Here is a 17,658-nt window from a genome sequence, read left to right as displayed (position 1 = left end):
GTGGGAAGCATCAGAAATCAGTGCTAAATTAAGTGGAGAGATACGGCAGAGGAATTTGGGCATCGTGCATGAAAAGCAAAAAGGTAGCATGTAGCTTGAGAAGCATTTGGCATATGGTCAAAATGGCAAGGCAGTAGCATGAAGTTTAGAAATTAGAGTATTGATACAATTGAACTGTGGCAGTGAGGATGTACCTGGTGCACAGTGCACAGTCTGGTCCCCCTGTTAAAGAGAGGATATAAAGCACCAGAGACAGTGCAGAAGGGCTTATTGCTGGGAAGAAACAGGTAAACTCTTTTCGTTTTGGTGTTTAGAAGAGGGTATGGACTTTTTGAAACATCTAAGATCCTGACGGGCGGGGCTTGAACAGTAGAGGTGTAGAAATATTTCTATTAGTAGGGCAATGTCGAACGAGGGGGAGAGTTGCAAGGTACAGGGGTGGTTATTTAAAATGGAGGTATGATGGAATATCTTCTCAGAGAAGGCGGCAAATCTCGGAGTTTTCTTCCTTAGAGAATAAAGGAGGCAAGATCACTGGAGGCAGTGAAAGAGGGAGGAGATATGTTTTTGAAAGGTCAGAATTTGGGGGCTGTGCAGGAGAGGCACAGGAGCTGAGGACTGCAGGAGATCATATTGAACAGAGGGAGACAAGGGTTAGGGGCCTTATCTCTGCTATTTCCTCATACTTTCTCCAATTTCCTCCAATGTGTTTTTTGCCCCCCTCCGTCGCACTCCTCCCCCTCGCTCTCCCTCTCTCTTACTTTCTCCCTCTTTCGCTCTCGCACGCCCCCTCCTCTCTTGCCCTTTCTCTGTGTCTCTCATTCTCTGTCTGCCATAATGCTGTCTCTCTTTCTTCCCTTTGGACACTCTTCCGGTTCTACTCTCTCCCTTCCATTCTCTGACATCCTTTCTTTACCTCTTTCTCTTTCCAACTCCCTCTTTTGTGCTCCCTGCTCACTTCTTCCTTTCTCCGACAGATAGCTCTTGCTTCCAGCGGGGGTCTCTACTGCCTGAGCTCTGGATGCACCTCCAGTGTAAATATCCAGCTGCATGTGGGCTTGGCTGTGTGTTGTGCTGTGTTTCAAAGTGTGCTTCAATTTGATATGTGGAATTCACTGTAAATTTGGAATAATCAGCTCTCAACTCAGGCTCAAACACTCAAAGAAGTAAAGAAGCCCATCTCAGCCCACATCCTGAAAGTGGGAACTCCAATCAGATCCGTAACCATGTGTCTCAATGGACCAGAGCCCAATCTCCAATTCCTGTAACAAGCTGCCCTATCAGACCTGAGCCCTGTCTCTGAGCCCAGTCTCTGGTGTCCGCAACAGCTGTCCTATCGGACCTGAGCCCAGTCTCTGGTCCATGTAACAGTATGTCCTATTGGTCCTGAGCCTGGTCTCTGATCCTTGTAAAAGGATGTCCTATTAGACCTGAACCCAGTCTCTGATCCTTGTAATGGGATTTCCTATTGGATGTAAGCCCAGTCTTTGGTCCTTGTAATGGGATATCCTATTGGACCTGAGCCTGGTCTCTGATCCCTGTAACACGCTGTCCTATTGGATCTGACCCCAGACTCTGACCCTGGTAATGGCCTGTCTTCTGAGATCTGGGTCTAGTCTGATGGGGATAAAGGGCTGAGCTGTGGTTATTCGTCCCTGAAATGATCGGTTCATCTCACTTATGGCCAAAATCTCTTATGATGTCTAGTCTTCTCGTTCCAAGGCCAAGATCCAGCAGTTTCAATCTCTGCCAAGCTCCAGCAGTTTCAATCTCTGCCAAGCTCGAGGGAAGCTAAATGCCAGTTGATGATGATGTTTGGTTCCACTGAGAAAGTGGCTCCAAATTTCCTTTCCAATGATCAGCATTTTGGCCCACCTCCTATCCCAGAAATCCAGCTGGCTTTCACTTGGAACTTGCTTGCTGGGGTGGTGAAAGCTGGGATCTCCCCAATTTTTTTTTTCTCAGCTTAGCTCCGAGACCAGGCAGTCACTGGGGCAGGAAGGTTGTGACCATGTGTTCACTCCCATTGTGGCTAGCCTGTTACAGTCGGCTGTACTGACACATGCAGTAGCCACCTCCCTGTGAGATTCTCATTCACTTTACCCCATCATACATTGTACCATCAGGTTGTGTCCAGACCCCTATCCCTGCCCAGAAACACCTTGACACTACTCTCGGTCACCTCACTTTGCTTCTTTGAGCTGTATGGTCCCCTAACCAACTCATAGTAGATGGAAATAGATCTGATAACATTGGTTTTCTCCCAGCTGATTAAACACCTACTGACATTGAACTTCAGCTGTTGACAGCACAAGGATTACTTGTCCAAGAAGATCTCTCTTCATTAACATGGTCCATGACTTCTTCCTGGGCCACGTCTCCCCTTGTTTCTCTCACACTAACCCCTTCCTACTGAGTTCTTCCCTCTCATGACGGGTCCTCCCCCTCCCACCTAATGCCACGTCAAACACGCATGAGGTTTGAAGTGAGTACATGGTCGTAGAGCTTGAGAGCAGCAGGGATTACAGATGGGGAGCGGTGATTGAGAATCCCACAGAACTCCCTTCAGAGAGCAAGGGAGAATGTCTTCAGGGTAGACTTCCCTTGAAGAGATTTTGCAGAGTTTTGCAATAGACAGAAGTAAAACTCGGAAGTTTGCAGGCTTTTGTGTTTTACGCATGAGGATTTGTTCTGCAGACTCCAGGTCAGATTCCCTCTCAAGCAAGCAGATCTGAGGGCTGCTGGTGTCCGTCTTCCCAACCACCCCCTACCCCATCTGGCCCAGTGGTCATTGTCTCCGCCCACCAGCAAAGCTGAAGGACACAACAATAGGCTTTAGGGTGTAAAATCAATGCAATGAATGGGGTCCTAAAAGAGATGTCTTAACACCAAAGAGAAGAGCAGTGGAAGAGAACATTTAAAAAAAATATACCACTGGTGCTGGAATTCTAAAATTAAACCTTGAAAATGCAGGCAGCACTCCTGTTACTGGGGCTGTCGAGCATGAGTTAGAAGGAGAGGTTGGACCTTTTCTACCTGGAGTGAAGGAGGCTGAGGGGTGGACCCATGAAGGTACATATAAAATCATGTGAAGCGTAGGTAAGCCATCACCTTTTTCCCGAGGGTAGGTGACTCTCAAACTGGCGGTCATAGGTTCAATCTGAGATTTAAACAAGGCCTGGGAGCACCTTCTTCTTGCAGCAGGTGGTGGGTGTATGGAAGGAGCTGCCAGAGGAAGTGATAGAGGCGGGGACAATTATAACATTTTTAAAAAAATGCTTGGACAGATACATGGATTGGAAAGGTTTAGAGGGATGTGGACGGAATGCAGAGGAATTGGATGAGCTTCATCAACACAGGTAAGTTGGGCCAAAGGGCCTCTTTCTGTGCTGTACAACTCTCCGAATTGGCAGGTCAGGCCTTGTGTGTGACGAGAAACCACGTCAATGTTTCAGGTCAGACACACTCCAAAGCTGGGAAGGAGACAGAAGAAGATTATTAAGCTACAGGGAAGATGGTGGGGTGGGTGTGGTTGGAGGAAGGAGGTGGGATGTCTCTGAGGAGCTGAAGGTTGGTTGTGGGACAAAGATGGAGGTCAGTTCTGGAGGAGGTGGGTTAAATGGGTGAGATTAGATGTCATTCATAAAAATGCTGGAGGAACTTAGCAGGTGAAGCAGCATCCATGGGAAGTAAAGGGTAACCAACGTTTCGGGCCTGAGCCCTTCAGCAAGATACAAGGATAAACAAGCAGGCGTGTGGATTAAAAGGAGGAGGAGAGAGGAGGTGGGAGGATAGAAAAGGGAGAAGCTGAGAAGTGATGGGGAGAGGGTTAAGAAGATTTTGATAGGAGAAGGAAGAGAATAAGTAAGGGCGGCTGGAGGAAAGGAGACAGAAGGATAGGGAAAGAGAGACAGAGACAGGGGAGGTGGTTGGTGGAAATGAGAAGAGTCTGGTTAGAGAGTTCCCAGAGGGAATATAAGGTGGTGTTTTCTTCATTTTGCTGGTGGCTTCAGAACATGAGGCTATGGATGGACGTGTCGGTGTGGCAATGTTGTGTGGAATTGAAAATAATCAGGAAGATCATGTGTCTGTGAATAGAATCTGGGTGATCACACGGGCATGGAGTTTGAGAGCAGGGCTGATAACAGTGAAAGAGGCTAAAAGATTACGAGAGGCATAGATAAGGTGGACAGCCAGCACCTTTTTCCAAGGGCGGGAGTAGCAAACACCAGAGGACATAAGTATAATGAAGGGAGGAAAGTTTAGGGGAGACATCAGGGGTACTTTTTACACAGAGAGTTGTGGGTGCCTGGAATGCATTGCCGGGGATGGTGAAGGAGGCTAGAACAATAGAGGGTAACAAGGTAGGGAGCATTTAGGTTTTTTTGGTATCTCTAGGTTGGCATAAAATCATGCGCTGAAGGGCTTGTACACTGCTGTAATATTCTATGCTCTAAATCAGAGGAGAGCAGGGATCTGAGAAGATGGGGAGCAGCGCACCTGTTGCTGAGATTGGAATGTGTGAGGCCAGAAACAGATATGAAAACACTTGAAATCAAGCTATTGCACGACAAGGAGCCAACAGAGAGAAGCAAATGATGAGCTGAGGTTAATCCGGCGGCAGAGGTTCAGAGGAGCATGGACTGAAGCAGGGATACGCACTTGCCGAGTTCAGGAGAAGCCGGTTTTCTTGTCTCGGAGAGCATCTGCACTGATTGAGGCCTCCACAACGAATTCCACAGATTCACTACCCTCTGAAGAAATGTCTCCTCCTCTCTGTTTTAATGGGACCATCTTTCATTCTGAGGCGGTGCCCTCTTGTCCTAGACTTACCTACTGCTGGAAACATCTCCAGGTCAACCGAAGATAGCGACTTATTTCTGTGCTACTCTCCTTTGTAGTCGTTAACTTTAGATAATATGGAGGTGAGGCTTTTCAAGAGATCTCGGGCCTGCTTCCTTCCTCTCTTGACTTACTTTGTCGAATTTAACTAACAAAGGGGGTTTGGTCACTGAGAGTAAACACCAATTCAACCTCTTGGTCCTGACACATGATCATGTCAATAAATTCTGATTCTGTTTTCTTGTTGCCCCTGCTTGGTCTTCTCAGGCCTGTTCAGCTCCCGTGTGGCTGGTGGCTTTCTCTTTCATGTTTGAAGTAATTTCCTCTCCACCGTTAATTTCCAACCACCATCTGTGCCACCTTGGAGTCGTGCAGCATTTGAAACAGGCATTTCAGCCCAATTCATTTATGCCGACCAACCGAACTGGCCCTATTTTCCTCATTTTGGTACATCCCTCTCCACAGACCTGTATAAATCTATTTTAAGTATTGCAATTGTACCATGTCCTCTGACATGCACCCCATCCTCAGTGTGTAAAAACATTGCCCCTCCAGTCCCTTTTAAATCATTCCCCATCCCACCTTAAATTTTATCCATGTGTGCTGTGTATTCAACAAACTGAATGAATCAACATATATACATTTCTGTTGCATTCAGTTACCTCGACTGCCAGAATCTAACAAAACGAATGTAGGGACCCAAAACCCAAGCCTGACTTGGTGAACACTACCTCTCGCAGAGGGAGCCTCGCAAGAGCCACGGTTAATATGATGCTATTAAGACGCCAGTGTTCTGGGTTCCAGTGAGGCGCTGTCTGCAAGGAGTTTGTATGCTCTCCACTCCCCCCTCCCCCACCACCTCCTGTGACCTGGCTGGGTTTTCTCCAAGCGCTCTGGTTTACGCCCAGCCTTAAAAAAAATGAATTTAATTGGGTGTAACTGGCTGGCACAGGTTTCATGGGCCAGAAGGGCTTTCTACCATGTTGTGAATTTTTAAAAAGTGATCGAAGCGGGGAAAAGGCACTTAGCTTGAATGAAGGAGAAGAGTTTGGGAGAGACGGTACAGGTCAAGTGCACCAATGATTCCAGGCAGCTGGGAGGAAGGGTTTTCCAGGGTACTGGCTGGGAAAAAATAATCACTTTGGAAGTACTCCTGCTGTTCGTGTGCAAACACACACAGGGTTTTGTACCAAGCTGCCCTATACAAATCTGAGAGGATGAGCAACTGCATTAGGCCAGGCACCCACTCACTCCCTCCCCCACCACACCCATCCTCTCAGTTCCAAGTTGAATTAAGGTGTGAAGGAATTTCCCAGGAGTGATGAATTTCTGGAATTCTCTACCCTGTAGAGTTGTGAGGACCTGATCTTATGGGGATTTGATCTTGAAATTAATCACTTTTTTCAGAGGTGAGGGAATTGAAGGCTGCAGGGAATGAGCACAGAAGAGGGGATGCAGTCTGGGGTGGTTAAGCCATAATCTAATCGAACAGGCTTCAGAGGCTGGGTGGGCTACTCCTGCTCTGACCGTCCGGCCTCTCTCCACAAGGGTGTGATGGGATCTCTTGTGAGGATTGGCATGTATCTCATCAGATCCTGGCACCGTTTCCTCAGTAGCTGTTGCTCTCAAATCTTTTGGAGCAAGAGTTGAGACCATCTCGCTCCACCACAAGCACCTCGCGTCGGGCCACTGGAGTGCTGACACGTTACCATGACTAGCAGTAAGGGAGCAGAACAGCGTTTTCCGGAGCTTGTTTCAGTACAGGGAGATTCTGGGGGAATAAGCTTGGATTTGGGAAGTGAGAGCAGTTCGATGGATTTAATTTTAATTTAGAGGTACAGGTCCTTCCTGCCCTTGAGCCTGCGATGCCAAAATACACCCATGTGACCAATTAACCTACTAACCCCGTACGTCTTTGGAACCCCGTCGTTAGTCGGGCTCTACCTGTGTTTAGTGCTATAAATCTCTATGTAACATTTCACAATCCACTGAGGGAGAGAGGTTTCACTTTTATAATCTTTGTGTGACAGTAAATTGCTCCCTGAATGGCTGACCCTGAAAAAGCATCTACACACCGTTTAAAATCTATCTGTTCTCTTGGGTGAATAAACAAAATTACACTGCACAATTAGACAGCATGTCGTGGGACTTTCCCAATGTCCAGATCAATAGGCATTCCTCCACCAAACTCTCTTAAAGCAGACTTGCTGAGTACTATTATATAATCACTGTATGGTTTTGTGTAAATTAATATTCATTTTAATTTATTTAGAGCTACAGCAGGGTATCAGGCTGTTCCGGCTCAGGGCCCATGCCACCCAAATACACGAATTAACCTATAAAGCCTAGAGGTCGAAGACCCAACACCCCCCCCCCCACGATCTTTGACCCCTGTCTCCTGTAGTTCTGTCTCTCTCTTCCCTTTCCCCTCTGTCTCCTTTCACAGTGCCATAATCATTTCTCAACTTTCCTCATATCCAATCTTGAGGAAGGGCTTAGGCCAGAAACACTGATAATATATCTTTACCTTCATGGACTCTGTGAGACCAGCTGAGTTCCACCAGCATTTCTGAGTGCTTTTACCACAATCACAACATGTGCTGACTTTCACGTTTCACCCCTTTGCCTCTTGTATGCTTCAAGAAGTTCATCCCTCATTCTTCCAAACTTAAAGGAATTTAAAAAAAAACAAATGTTCTCACCATTCTTGATAGGACAAGCCTCATATACCGTGAATTACCCTCTAATGCTTCTGTATTTACTTTTAGGTAAGGGGACCAGAACTGTGCACAGTATGCCAGGTGCGGTCTCACCACCACCTAGTGCAACTGTAACAAACAAGAGAATCTACAGATGCTGGGGTCTAGTGCAGTGTACAAAGGTGCTGGAGATTTGCAACACCTTGCAGGATCCATAGTAAGTAAAAGCAGTAAGGCAGTCAACAAAACGTTCCTCTTTTTAAGCCTTCACAATTATGGCCAATGTGTTGTTTGGCTTCTTAATCACTTGGTGGACCTACCTACTGGATTTTTGTAATTCACCTCGAGAAAACCTACATCCCTCTGAACACTTATTTACATCTCTCTCCATTTAATAATCTGTCTTATCATTTACTCAACTACTTTCTCCTTATTAAGCTCCATTTGTTATGTTTTCACTGAACTGCTCAATCTATTGATATCCAACTGCAGTATTACAAAGCCCACTGTTGTAACACAATGTCTATATGTTATCATGGTGACACACACTTCAAAATACCCAGCGATAGGAAAGATATGAAGGTGGAAATGTTGCAGAAAAGATTGGCGAAGATATTACCAGGACTAGAGGGCTTGAATTATCTCACCTCTCCTCTTATCCAATTAACTCCTTTGGTCTGTTGGTCTGGACTCTTCGCCCTCCCATTCTTCCACCTTTCTCTCTCAGTCTTTAATCAAGATGCCTGCCTGCTTTTTGATTATACTTTGAAGAAGGGCCCAGGCCTGAAATGTCAGTAATACAGTATATCTTTACCTTCTATGGACGCTGCGAGGTCGGCTGACTTCCTCCAGCATCTCTGTGTGTTTTTACTGCAATCACAGCATCTGCAGACTTTCGTGTTTCACTTTTGCCTTGAATTATAAGGAATCTTCATAGACTGGGTTGTGGGAGGCCAAGAGGTGTCCTAATACAGGTATATAAATCATGAGCTAAATAGACAGGGTAAGGGAGTCTAAAACTTGAGGGCATAAATTTAAGGTGAGGAGGAAAAGATATAACGGGGACCGAAGGGGCACATTTCTCACACAGAAAGTGGTGAATATGTGAAACAAGCTAACGGGAAAGTGGTACAGGCAGGAACAATTACATTGTTTAAAATACATTTCCACCTGGGCAAAATATATGGGGATATGGGCCAAACAGGCAAGTGGTACGAGCTCAGGTAGACAACAGGGCCAGCATGGAGATGAGTTGGGTTGATGGACCTGTTTTCTTCCTGTAAAACCTTTTGACTCTGCAACTCAGGGACATCCTGATACAATGAAAAGCAGCTTAAAAGTTGAGTTCTTTCTTTTCCATGGATGCCCAACTCCACTATTTCTCTTCCTATGTCTAACTACCTTGTCCCTTTCCCTCATTCTCAGTGCCCTTCCCACTCCATCCCCACCTCATGTCCTTGCTTGTAGTGTGTCTGGTAATCTGTTCCCTCCCCCCTTAATTATTTCCAGGAGTCGGAAGACAGCTCCCGGATCTCCATCTCCTTCTTCCGTCTGTTCCGTGTGATGCGACTCATCAAGCTGCTTAGCCGAGGAGAGGGCGTTCGAACACTTCTCTGGACATTCATAAAGTCTTTCCAGGTGAGGGATCAGATGGAATTGAATTGTGTTCTGTTACGTTCTGCATGCTATCCAGGCAAGTAAGTCTCTCGTTGAGTGCAACAGGTAATACAAAAGTGGAAAACAAAATACAAGGGATTGTGTTACAAGAAAATAAAATTAAGGGGTGTAATGTCACAAGACAAAAGTTAAGTTTATTGTCATTTGATTCTACAAGTACAATCTGACAAGGGGTGTTCTCTGGAACCTTGGTGCAAACATGCAGATGCACGACCAGACATAATACACAAACAAACAAACAAAACATATGCAGAACAAGTATTCATCTATATAAATAAACAAATAAATATTGTTTGGTTCCTTTTGTCATTCAGTATTTTCACTCCCCATGGGAAGAAGAGTGGAAAGGTTCAGGGTGTAATGTCACAAAACAAAAGGACAGGGTGCAATGTCACAAAACAAAAGCACAGGGTGCAATGCCACAAAACAAAAGCACAGGGTGTAAAGTCACAAAACAAAAGCACAGGGTGTAAAGTCACAAAAGGACAGGGTGTAATGTCACAAAACAAAAGCACAGGGTGCAATGCCACAAAACAAAAGCACAGGGAGTAATGTCACAAAACAAAAGCACAGGGTGTAAAGTCACAAAAGGACAGGGTGCAATGCCACAAAACAAAAGCACAGGGTGCAATGCCACAAAACAAAAGCACAGGGAGTAATGTCACAAAACAAAAGCACAGGGTGTAAAGTCACAAAAGGACAGGGTGTAATGTCACAAAACAAAAGCACAGGGTGCAATGTCAGAAGACAAAAGTGTATGGTGTTGAGAAAGTAAAACAGTATAGGACATAATCTTTTATGAATGAGAGGTGAAAGCAAGAGTCTGATACCAACGAGGAAGGAACTGTCCTTGAATCTGGAAGTGTGGATTTTTGTACACATGTATTTTCTGCCTGACAGAAGCGGGGAGAAGAACATATGACAGTGGAGGAGGCAGATGGGAGACAGCAACAATGATAGATGGAGGGGAGGGGATGTGTGTGTGTGTGAGTGTGTTGCATTTACAACTCCCTGCAGTTTTTTGAGGTCTTGGGCAGAGTAGATCTCATCAGACATGCTTTGATTCACCAGGGCAGGTACTTTCAATGATGCAGCTATAAAAAAAAATCAGGAAGGGAAACTAGGGAGGCATTAAATTTCCTGGGGCTTCAGAGGGAGTTGATAGCCTTCTTGGCCATTGTGTCAACGTGCAAGGACCAGGACATTAGTGTTTTGCCTGAGCCAAGCACACTGGAAAATGCGGCAAGCCTGCAGGGAACGGGCAGGCAGTCGATGAGTTGTGACTATGAAAGAAAGGGAACTTATCTGAAAGGTCTCAAATTTCCTCTTGACCCAGAACACTTGTGGCACCCGAGTCTCCCAACATGACCAATCCCTCCCTGTACCTTCTAACAACCTTGCCTCGTTCTGATCTGACTGGAATCCAGTATTGAGGTAGGATGCAGAGCCATGCACTTAATGGGCTGATCAGAGGCAGGAGCAAACTTTACCTGAGGCAGAGTGAGGAGACAAATCAATCAAATGTCTTTCAACTCAGAGTCCTCACCAGACTTAGTTTCATTCCCTTACAGTTCCTGCTGGTTTATTTCTCTGACAGGCCCTGCTGGTTTATTTCCCTGACAGGCCCTGCTGGTTTATTTCTCTGACCATCACTGCTGGTTTATTTCCCTGACAGGCCCTGCTGGTTTATTTCTCTGACAGGCCCTGCTGGTTTATTTCTCTGACCATCACTGCTGGTTTATTTCCCTGACAGACCCTGCTAGTTTATTTCACTGACAGAACCTGCTGGTTTATTTCTCTGACCATCACTGCTGGTTTATTTCCCTGACAGCCCTGCTGGTTTATTTCCCTGACAGGCCCTGCTGGTTTATTTCTCTGACCATCACTGCTGGTTTATTTCCCTCACAGGCCCTGCTGGTTTATTTCCCTGACAGGCCCTGCTGGTTTATTTCTCTGACAGGCCCTACTGGTTTATTTCCCTGACAGGCCCTGCTGGTTTATTTCCTTGACAGGCCCTGCTGGTTTATTTCTCTGACCATCACTGCTGGTTTATTTCCCTGACAGGCCCTGCTGGTTTATTTCTCTGACAGACCCTGCTGGTTTATTTTTCTGACCATCTCTGCTGGTTTATTTCCCTCACAGGTCCTGCTGGTTTATTTCCCTGACCATCTCTGCTGGTTTATTTCTCTGACAGACCCTGCTGGTTTATTTTTCTGACCATCTCTGCTGGTTTATTTCCCTCACAGGTCCTGCTGGTTTATTTCCCTGACCATCTCTGCTGGTTTATTTCTCTGACCATCCCTGCTGGTTTATTTCTCTGATAGGCCCTACTGGTTTATTTCTCTGACCATCTCTGCTGGTTTATTTCCCTGACAGGCCCTGCTGGTTTATTTCTCTGACCATCACTGCTGGTTTATTTCTCTGACAGGCCCTGCTGGTTTATTTCCCTGACAGGCCCTGCTGGTTTATTTCCCTGACAGGCCCTGCTGGTTTATTTCTCTGACAGGCCCTGCTGGTTTATTTCTCTGACAGGCCTTGCTGGTTTATTTCTCTGACCATCACTGCTGGTTTATTTTTCTGACCATCTCTGCTGGTTTATTTCCCTGACAGGCCCTGCTGGTTTATTTCTCTGACAGGCCCTGCTGGCTTATTTCTCTGACCATCTCCGTTGGTTTATTTCCCTGAAAGGCTCTGCTGGTTTATTTTTCTGACCATCTCTGCTGGTTTATTTCCCTGACTGGCCCTGTTATTTCTCTGACCATCCCCGCTGGTTTATTTCTCTGACCATTCCTGCTGGTTTATTTCTCTGACCATCCCTGCTGGTTAATTTCTCTGACCATCCCTGCTGGTTTATTTCTCTGACCATCCCTGCTGCTTTATTTTTCTGACCATCCCTGCTGGTTTATTTCTCTGACCATCTCTGCTGGTTTATTTCCCTGACAGGCCCTGCTGTTTTGTTTCTCTGACAGGCCCTGCTGGTTTATTTCTCTGACCATCTCTGCTGGTTTATTTCTCTGACAGGCCCTGCCTTATGTTGCCCTTCTCATTGTGATGCTATTCTTCATCTATGCTGTTATCGGTATGCAGGTAAGGCCCAAGTTTCACAGAAGCCTCCACACCGGAACAGGCCTCATGGCCCACGACATTTGCACCAAAACTCAACTCTACCTCTTTCTCCTACACATGATTAAAAACCCCTCCATTCCCTACATGTTCACAAGGCCATCTAAAAGCTGGTTAAATGCTGCTGCTGTCATACCTGCTTCTACCATAGACCCTAGCAGTCCACTCCACACACCCTTAGCTCTCCCTATGTTCTACAACTTGCCCTGCACATCTTCCTTAAATTTACCCACTTACCCGTGAAATGCATCTGAAATTTGAAACTCTGGATCAGGGAGGTCGACAAAATTCAGACTCTCTTCCCTACCTCTAATTTATATGTCCCTGAAGTCTCCTGTGGCTTTCAAGAGTCATGATTCCTTTCTTCTCATGTACTAATTCACACATGGTAATAACGCACAAAATTCATTAATGTTTGTCTGGTAAACCACTGTTATGCCATGATTGGCTGCTGCCAGATGGACATGTCTCCTGAGACCGATCCTACCCATAGCCCTTTGCATCTCCCCCTTTCACTTTGCTTCGATCAGTCAATGAGGTAGACAGTTGTTCCAGTCTTTAGTTGATAAAAGCCTGATAGTTTCACAACTTCAGCCTTTTGTGATTATTGATGCTTTCCTGCCAATAAAGGCATCAAAAGGTTGCTCCGCAACCATAAAGAGAGGCACGGAGTGACCATGGATTCGCCTCCTATACTTCCATAACCTTTGCAGCTTCATGGCATCCTGTCCATGCCAGATCCCAGATCCAAACCTCTCATCGGGCAGCTGCCAATGCCCAAGCTCCCTTCTTGCTCTTGGCACCTCCTCGAATCCTGGTCCTGATACCTGGTTCCCACAAGCGGGAATCCAGTAGCCTGAAGTGGTAATCCCTCACCAACCATTCCTCCCTACCCCCAAATGGCCCTCCCCTCTCACCCCTCTCAACCCCACATCCCCACCCTCCCCTCCATGTCCTTCTCCGAATTCTCAGAACCCCCCACGACCCTTCCCTCATCTCTGAACTCGCATCCAACCTTCCCACCCCTTTGCAAACCCCTAACCCACCTCCACAGCACTACTCTCCCCTCTCCAAACCCTCATACCACTTCTATCCCCATCCCCACCCCTCTGAATCCCCCGCCTCTCTGAACCCCCACTTCCCCCCGCCCTTCTCCGAACTCCCACCCATCTCCTCCCCAAGCTGCTGGTTTTCACACCCCTTCTTTCCCATCACTAGGTCTTTGGGAAGATTGCCAATGTGGATGGAACACAGATCAATCGCAACAACAATTTCCAGACCTTCCCTCAAGCCGTGCTGCTGCTCTTTAGGTAAGTGACCACTGGCACTGGCCACTGTCAACCCCAACCTGATGCTCGGTAACTCAACCCCTTCCTGTCTCCAGGTGAGTGACCACTGGCACTGCCCACTGTCAGCCCTGACCTGGTGCTGGGTAACTCACCCACTTTCCGTCTCCAGGTGAGTGACCACTGGCACTGCCCACTGTCAGCCCCGACCCAATACTGGGTAACTCACCCACTTCCTGTCTCCAGGTCAGTGACTACTGGCACTGCCTGCCGATAGCCCCGTCTTGATGGGTAACTCGCCCCTTTCCTGTCTCCAGGTGTGCCACAGGGGAAGCCTGGCAGGAGATCATGCTGGCATGCCAGCCTGGCAAGCTGTGCGACCCTGAGTCTGACTACCAGCCTGGGGAGGAGTACACCTGCGGAACCAACTTTGCTGTCTTCTACTTCATCAGCTTCTATATGCTGTGTGCCTTCCTGGTGAGTTCTGGTTTGTCAAGACCGCTGCCTTCGTCTCATGCCCCTGCAGTCTCCCAACCCCAGAGAGAGAAAGACCATGCATGTCGCCTGAGATATGGTAAAAGTTACTGGGCAATCAAGCCACGATGACCCCTCTGGATGGTCCAGGATGCAGACAGCGCAGCAGGTCAGGCCCTGTTTTGCTCCCCACCTCTGATGCTGCTGCCCAAGGAGTTGTTCGCAGATACTCCCACTGCCATCATGGCTCTTCAACCTTACTCAGGTGTTCTCTTTTCCTCCCACATCCCACAGGCTGGTGGGGTTAACAGACCTGCTGATTCTTGGGTGAGGAGTGGAATGTTGGAGGGGGTTGATGGGAGTGTTGGGAGAATGAAGCAAAAAGAACTTGATTGCCAGTTTGGACTTGATAGGCAGAAGGGGTAATTCCTGTGCCTTCCTGCTCTTACCTGAAACAATGCCTTTGCAAATCAACAAAAGCTCACCCTCCCCATGACCGGCCCATGGTTAACGAGTCCATGGTTGGGTCTTCAGTGGCTAAAGCTCCAAACTTGGAAGCCCATATTAAATCCCCTCTTCCTCCTTCAAAGCCTGTCCCTGTAACCAAGCTGTCTTTCTGTCCAGCTGGCCACTGCATCATTAAATCAGCTAGTTGAGATTGCCTGGATGATGCATTAAAGGCTTTTCCATCTTTATGCAGATCATTAACTTATTTGTGGCTGTCATTATGGACAATTTTGATTATCTGACACGAGACTGGTCTATCCTGGGACCTCATCACCTTGACGAATTCAAGAGGATATGGGCCGAATACGATCCTGATGCCAAGTAAACACACATGCATTCCCAATGTACACACGCACACCTGAAACACACACAGCATCCAAAAAAACACATGCAAACAAAAAGCACAAACGCACACACCAAACATGAACACGCAGGCACACAAAGCGCGCCACTTGACAAACAAACACACACAACCTGAAAAATACACACATAAAGCCCACGCACTCCCACACCCCCACACACACTTGAAAAACACACCCTCAAAAAACATTCACACATTAAAAAGACATACACTCCTTTGAAAAACATGATCACGCATATGAGCGACACGCACACAAATACCTTCGACACGCACACAAATACCTTCGACACGCACACAAATACCTTCGACACGCACACAAATACCTTCGACACGCACACAAATACCTTCGACACGCACACAAATACCTTCGACACGCACACTAATACCTTCGACATGCACAATCACACTCCTGAACACACACATATATACACACACATCACATTTAAATACATCCATTTACACCCTCGTATTCTCACACTTTCACTCCTGAAACACGCGGGGATGCACATACAAGCACACCCACCCTTCATACTTTTCTTGACTATTCTCTACAGGGGTCGGATAAAACACCTGGATGTGGTGACCCTTCTCCGACGTATCCAGCCCCCTCTGGGGTTTGGCAAGTTTTGCCCACACCGTGTGGCCTGTAAGGTACAGTTTGATCACAGTCCATTCGGCCCTGATCTGACTTCTTTGATGACGTAGTCAAGGTGCATGCGATTGTAAAGCTTGATGTTGAATTCTTTCTCACACATTTGTCCGATGAGCAGCTGCTTTTGAAGTTAGCAAACAGTCATTTACAACGAACACGGCAAATACAGGAATCACTGTGGAAAGAGGTTTCTGCTTTGATATCATGTTTCCAGTATCTGCAGTTCTTTCAAATTTTATTAATTTCTAAGACACAAAATCCCAGAATTTCAAGGTCCTCGTAGTTCAAAGGAGAGGACCTAGATCTGGAGCCGCAAGGTCTTATTTTCCTCTCCCTTCAGTTGCATGGGCGTTCTCCAGGGGTAGACCTTGTTCGCCAGTGTGTTGGTGATGCCTTCCTCTCTTATTAAGGCCTCAGCTCAGTGTGGGACTGACTGCTGGAGATGACTCGTACTGTGTCTCCAAGCCAGCCCCCACAGATCAGAGAGTCCCAGGATAGCACGGTGGCGAAGGGGGCTCCAAAGTAATGAGAGGATTTTTGTCTCAGCCTTTCGAAGGAAGAGTTTTCCAAGTCCACACACCTGAAACCAGTAGCTTCTTCCCATCATCCCTTTCACCTGGGGTTGATTCAACAGGAAATGAAAATTACTCCTCCCCCCCAAAAAACCTGCAGATGTTAGGACTCTGAAATAAACGTGGAGAATGCTGGGAGCACTCTGTGGGCACAAGAGACTAGGCCCTTGGGCTTGTCCGGGTGAAGATCTTGCCTGGGATTCCTCCAGTTGCTTCCACACCCCAAAGGTGTAAAGGGTTAGGGTTAATGTGAGTGGTTCTCAGTACGTGAGTGAATGGTAGAATATGGAGGAACCCGATGAAAATGTGTGGAGCACAAAAAAAAAGGGATTAATTTGGGATCGGTGTAAATTGGAGGTTGTTGGTCAGATAGGTTTATTGTCATCTATTGCACAAGTACAACCCAGGATTCTCCGGTCCTTGATGCACAACATGCAAACCCACAACCTAACACAACACACATACAGACAAACAATACATATGCAGGACAAGTATTCATATGTACAAACAAATAAATATTACTTTGTAGCGACAGCTACACTGATCCTGAAAGAACACACACACAACCAGACGGGTTGAGCTCAGTGAGCAGATTTATTGCAGGCTGCTGGGCTGTACTTATACTCCCAGCCCGGACCTGGCTGAGAACCGCGCTGAAGGGTGCTGACGTCTCCCGGGCGTCATGTGGTCCCCCAGTGCAGGCTTCTGAGCCCCGTGCTGGGTGGAAGGGAACACCCCTGACGGCGCCATTTTGGCCGGCTGCCCAGCCGCGTGGCTTACAAGCAGGGCTGGTTCGCCTGCCTAGTGGTGAGCCGCCACAACTTCATGAATATGAGAGTCTTGGAGGGTCAGTGTGAACAGTCCCTTTGGTCATTTAGCATTCTCACTGCCCTTGGGAAGAAGTCGTTCCTTAGCCTGGAGGTGCAGGCTCTGATACTCCTGTAACTCTTTCCCGACAGGAGCAGCTGAAAGATGCTGTGCACAAGGTGGAATGTGTCCTCAATGATTTTGTGAGCCCTTTACAGGCAGCAATCACATCAATGTAGGGAGAGTCCAGTGATCTACCAAGATTGTTGTCTGAAAAGGGCACACAGCACCTTTCATCTACTCCTGTCGGGGAATAGATATAGTCACTATGGACACAGTGGGCCTAAGGCTGTTTCCATGATTCTAAAACTCAAGATCAGTGGAAAGAGGAGCAGAGTTGATATTTTAGCTCACAATGTTGCAGGGATGTGATATTCTGATGAATGTTCTTGGACCATTGTCCTAATGAAGTAAGATTGACAGAGCTAGAGCTTTTCTGTCTGGACTGGTGAAAGACGAGAGGTGGCTGAATAGAGGTGTATAAGATTTTGATGGGTTTAGATATGGTGGACGGCTAGCTCCTTTTTCCTGGGGCGACGATAGCAAATACCAGAGGACATTGGTTTAACATGAGTGGAGGAAGGTTCAGTGGAAACAT

General features: G+C 46.9%; 1 protein-coding gene across 5 annotated transcripts in view; it reads left to right on the top strand.

Annotated features, from left to right (window-relative positions):
• The window catches only part of LOC138764868 (voltage-dependent L-type calcium channel subunit alpha-1S-like), a 170,133-nt gene that overhangs the window by 107,694 nt on the left and 44,781 nt on the right, over positions 1–17,658 (top strand). For 3 of the 5 annotated variants that reach the window (XM_069941271.1, XM_069941270.1, XM_069941268.1), the window contains 6 exons: positions 9,051–9,179; positions 12,240–12,305; positions 13,560–13,651; positions 13,945–14,104; positions 14,802–14,929; positions 15,524–15,620. In XM_069941271.1, the coding sequence (XP_069797372.1) occupies positions 9,051–9,179; positions 12,240–12,305; positions 13,560–13,651; positions 13,945–14,104; positions 14,802–14,929; positions 15,524–15,620 (672 nt within the window). Of the gene's footprint in view, positions 1–977; positions 1,035–9,050; positions 9,180–12,239; positions 12,306–13,559; positions 13,652–13,944; positions 14,105–14,801; positions 14,930–15,523; positions 15,621–17,658 lie in introns of all 5 variants that reach the window. The other 2 variants (XM_069941269.1, XM_069941266.1) reach the window with 1 other exon arrangement.

This window comes from Narcine bancroftii, chromosome 5 (genome assembly GCF_036971445.1).
Source record: "Narcine bancroftii isolate sNarBan1 chromosome 5, sNarBan1.hap1, whole genome shotgun sequence".
In the NCBI taxonomy this organism is placed as follows: Eukaryota; Metazoa; Chordata; class Chondrichthyes; order Torpediniformes; family Narcinidae; genus Narcine; species Narcine bancroftii.
This window is presented reverse-complemented; position numbering and strand designations above follow the sequence as displayed.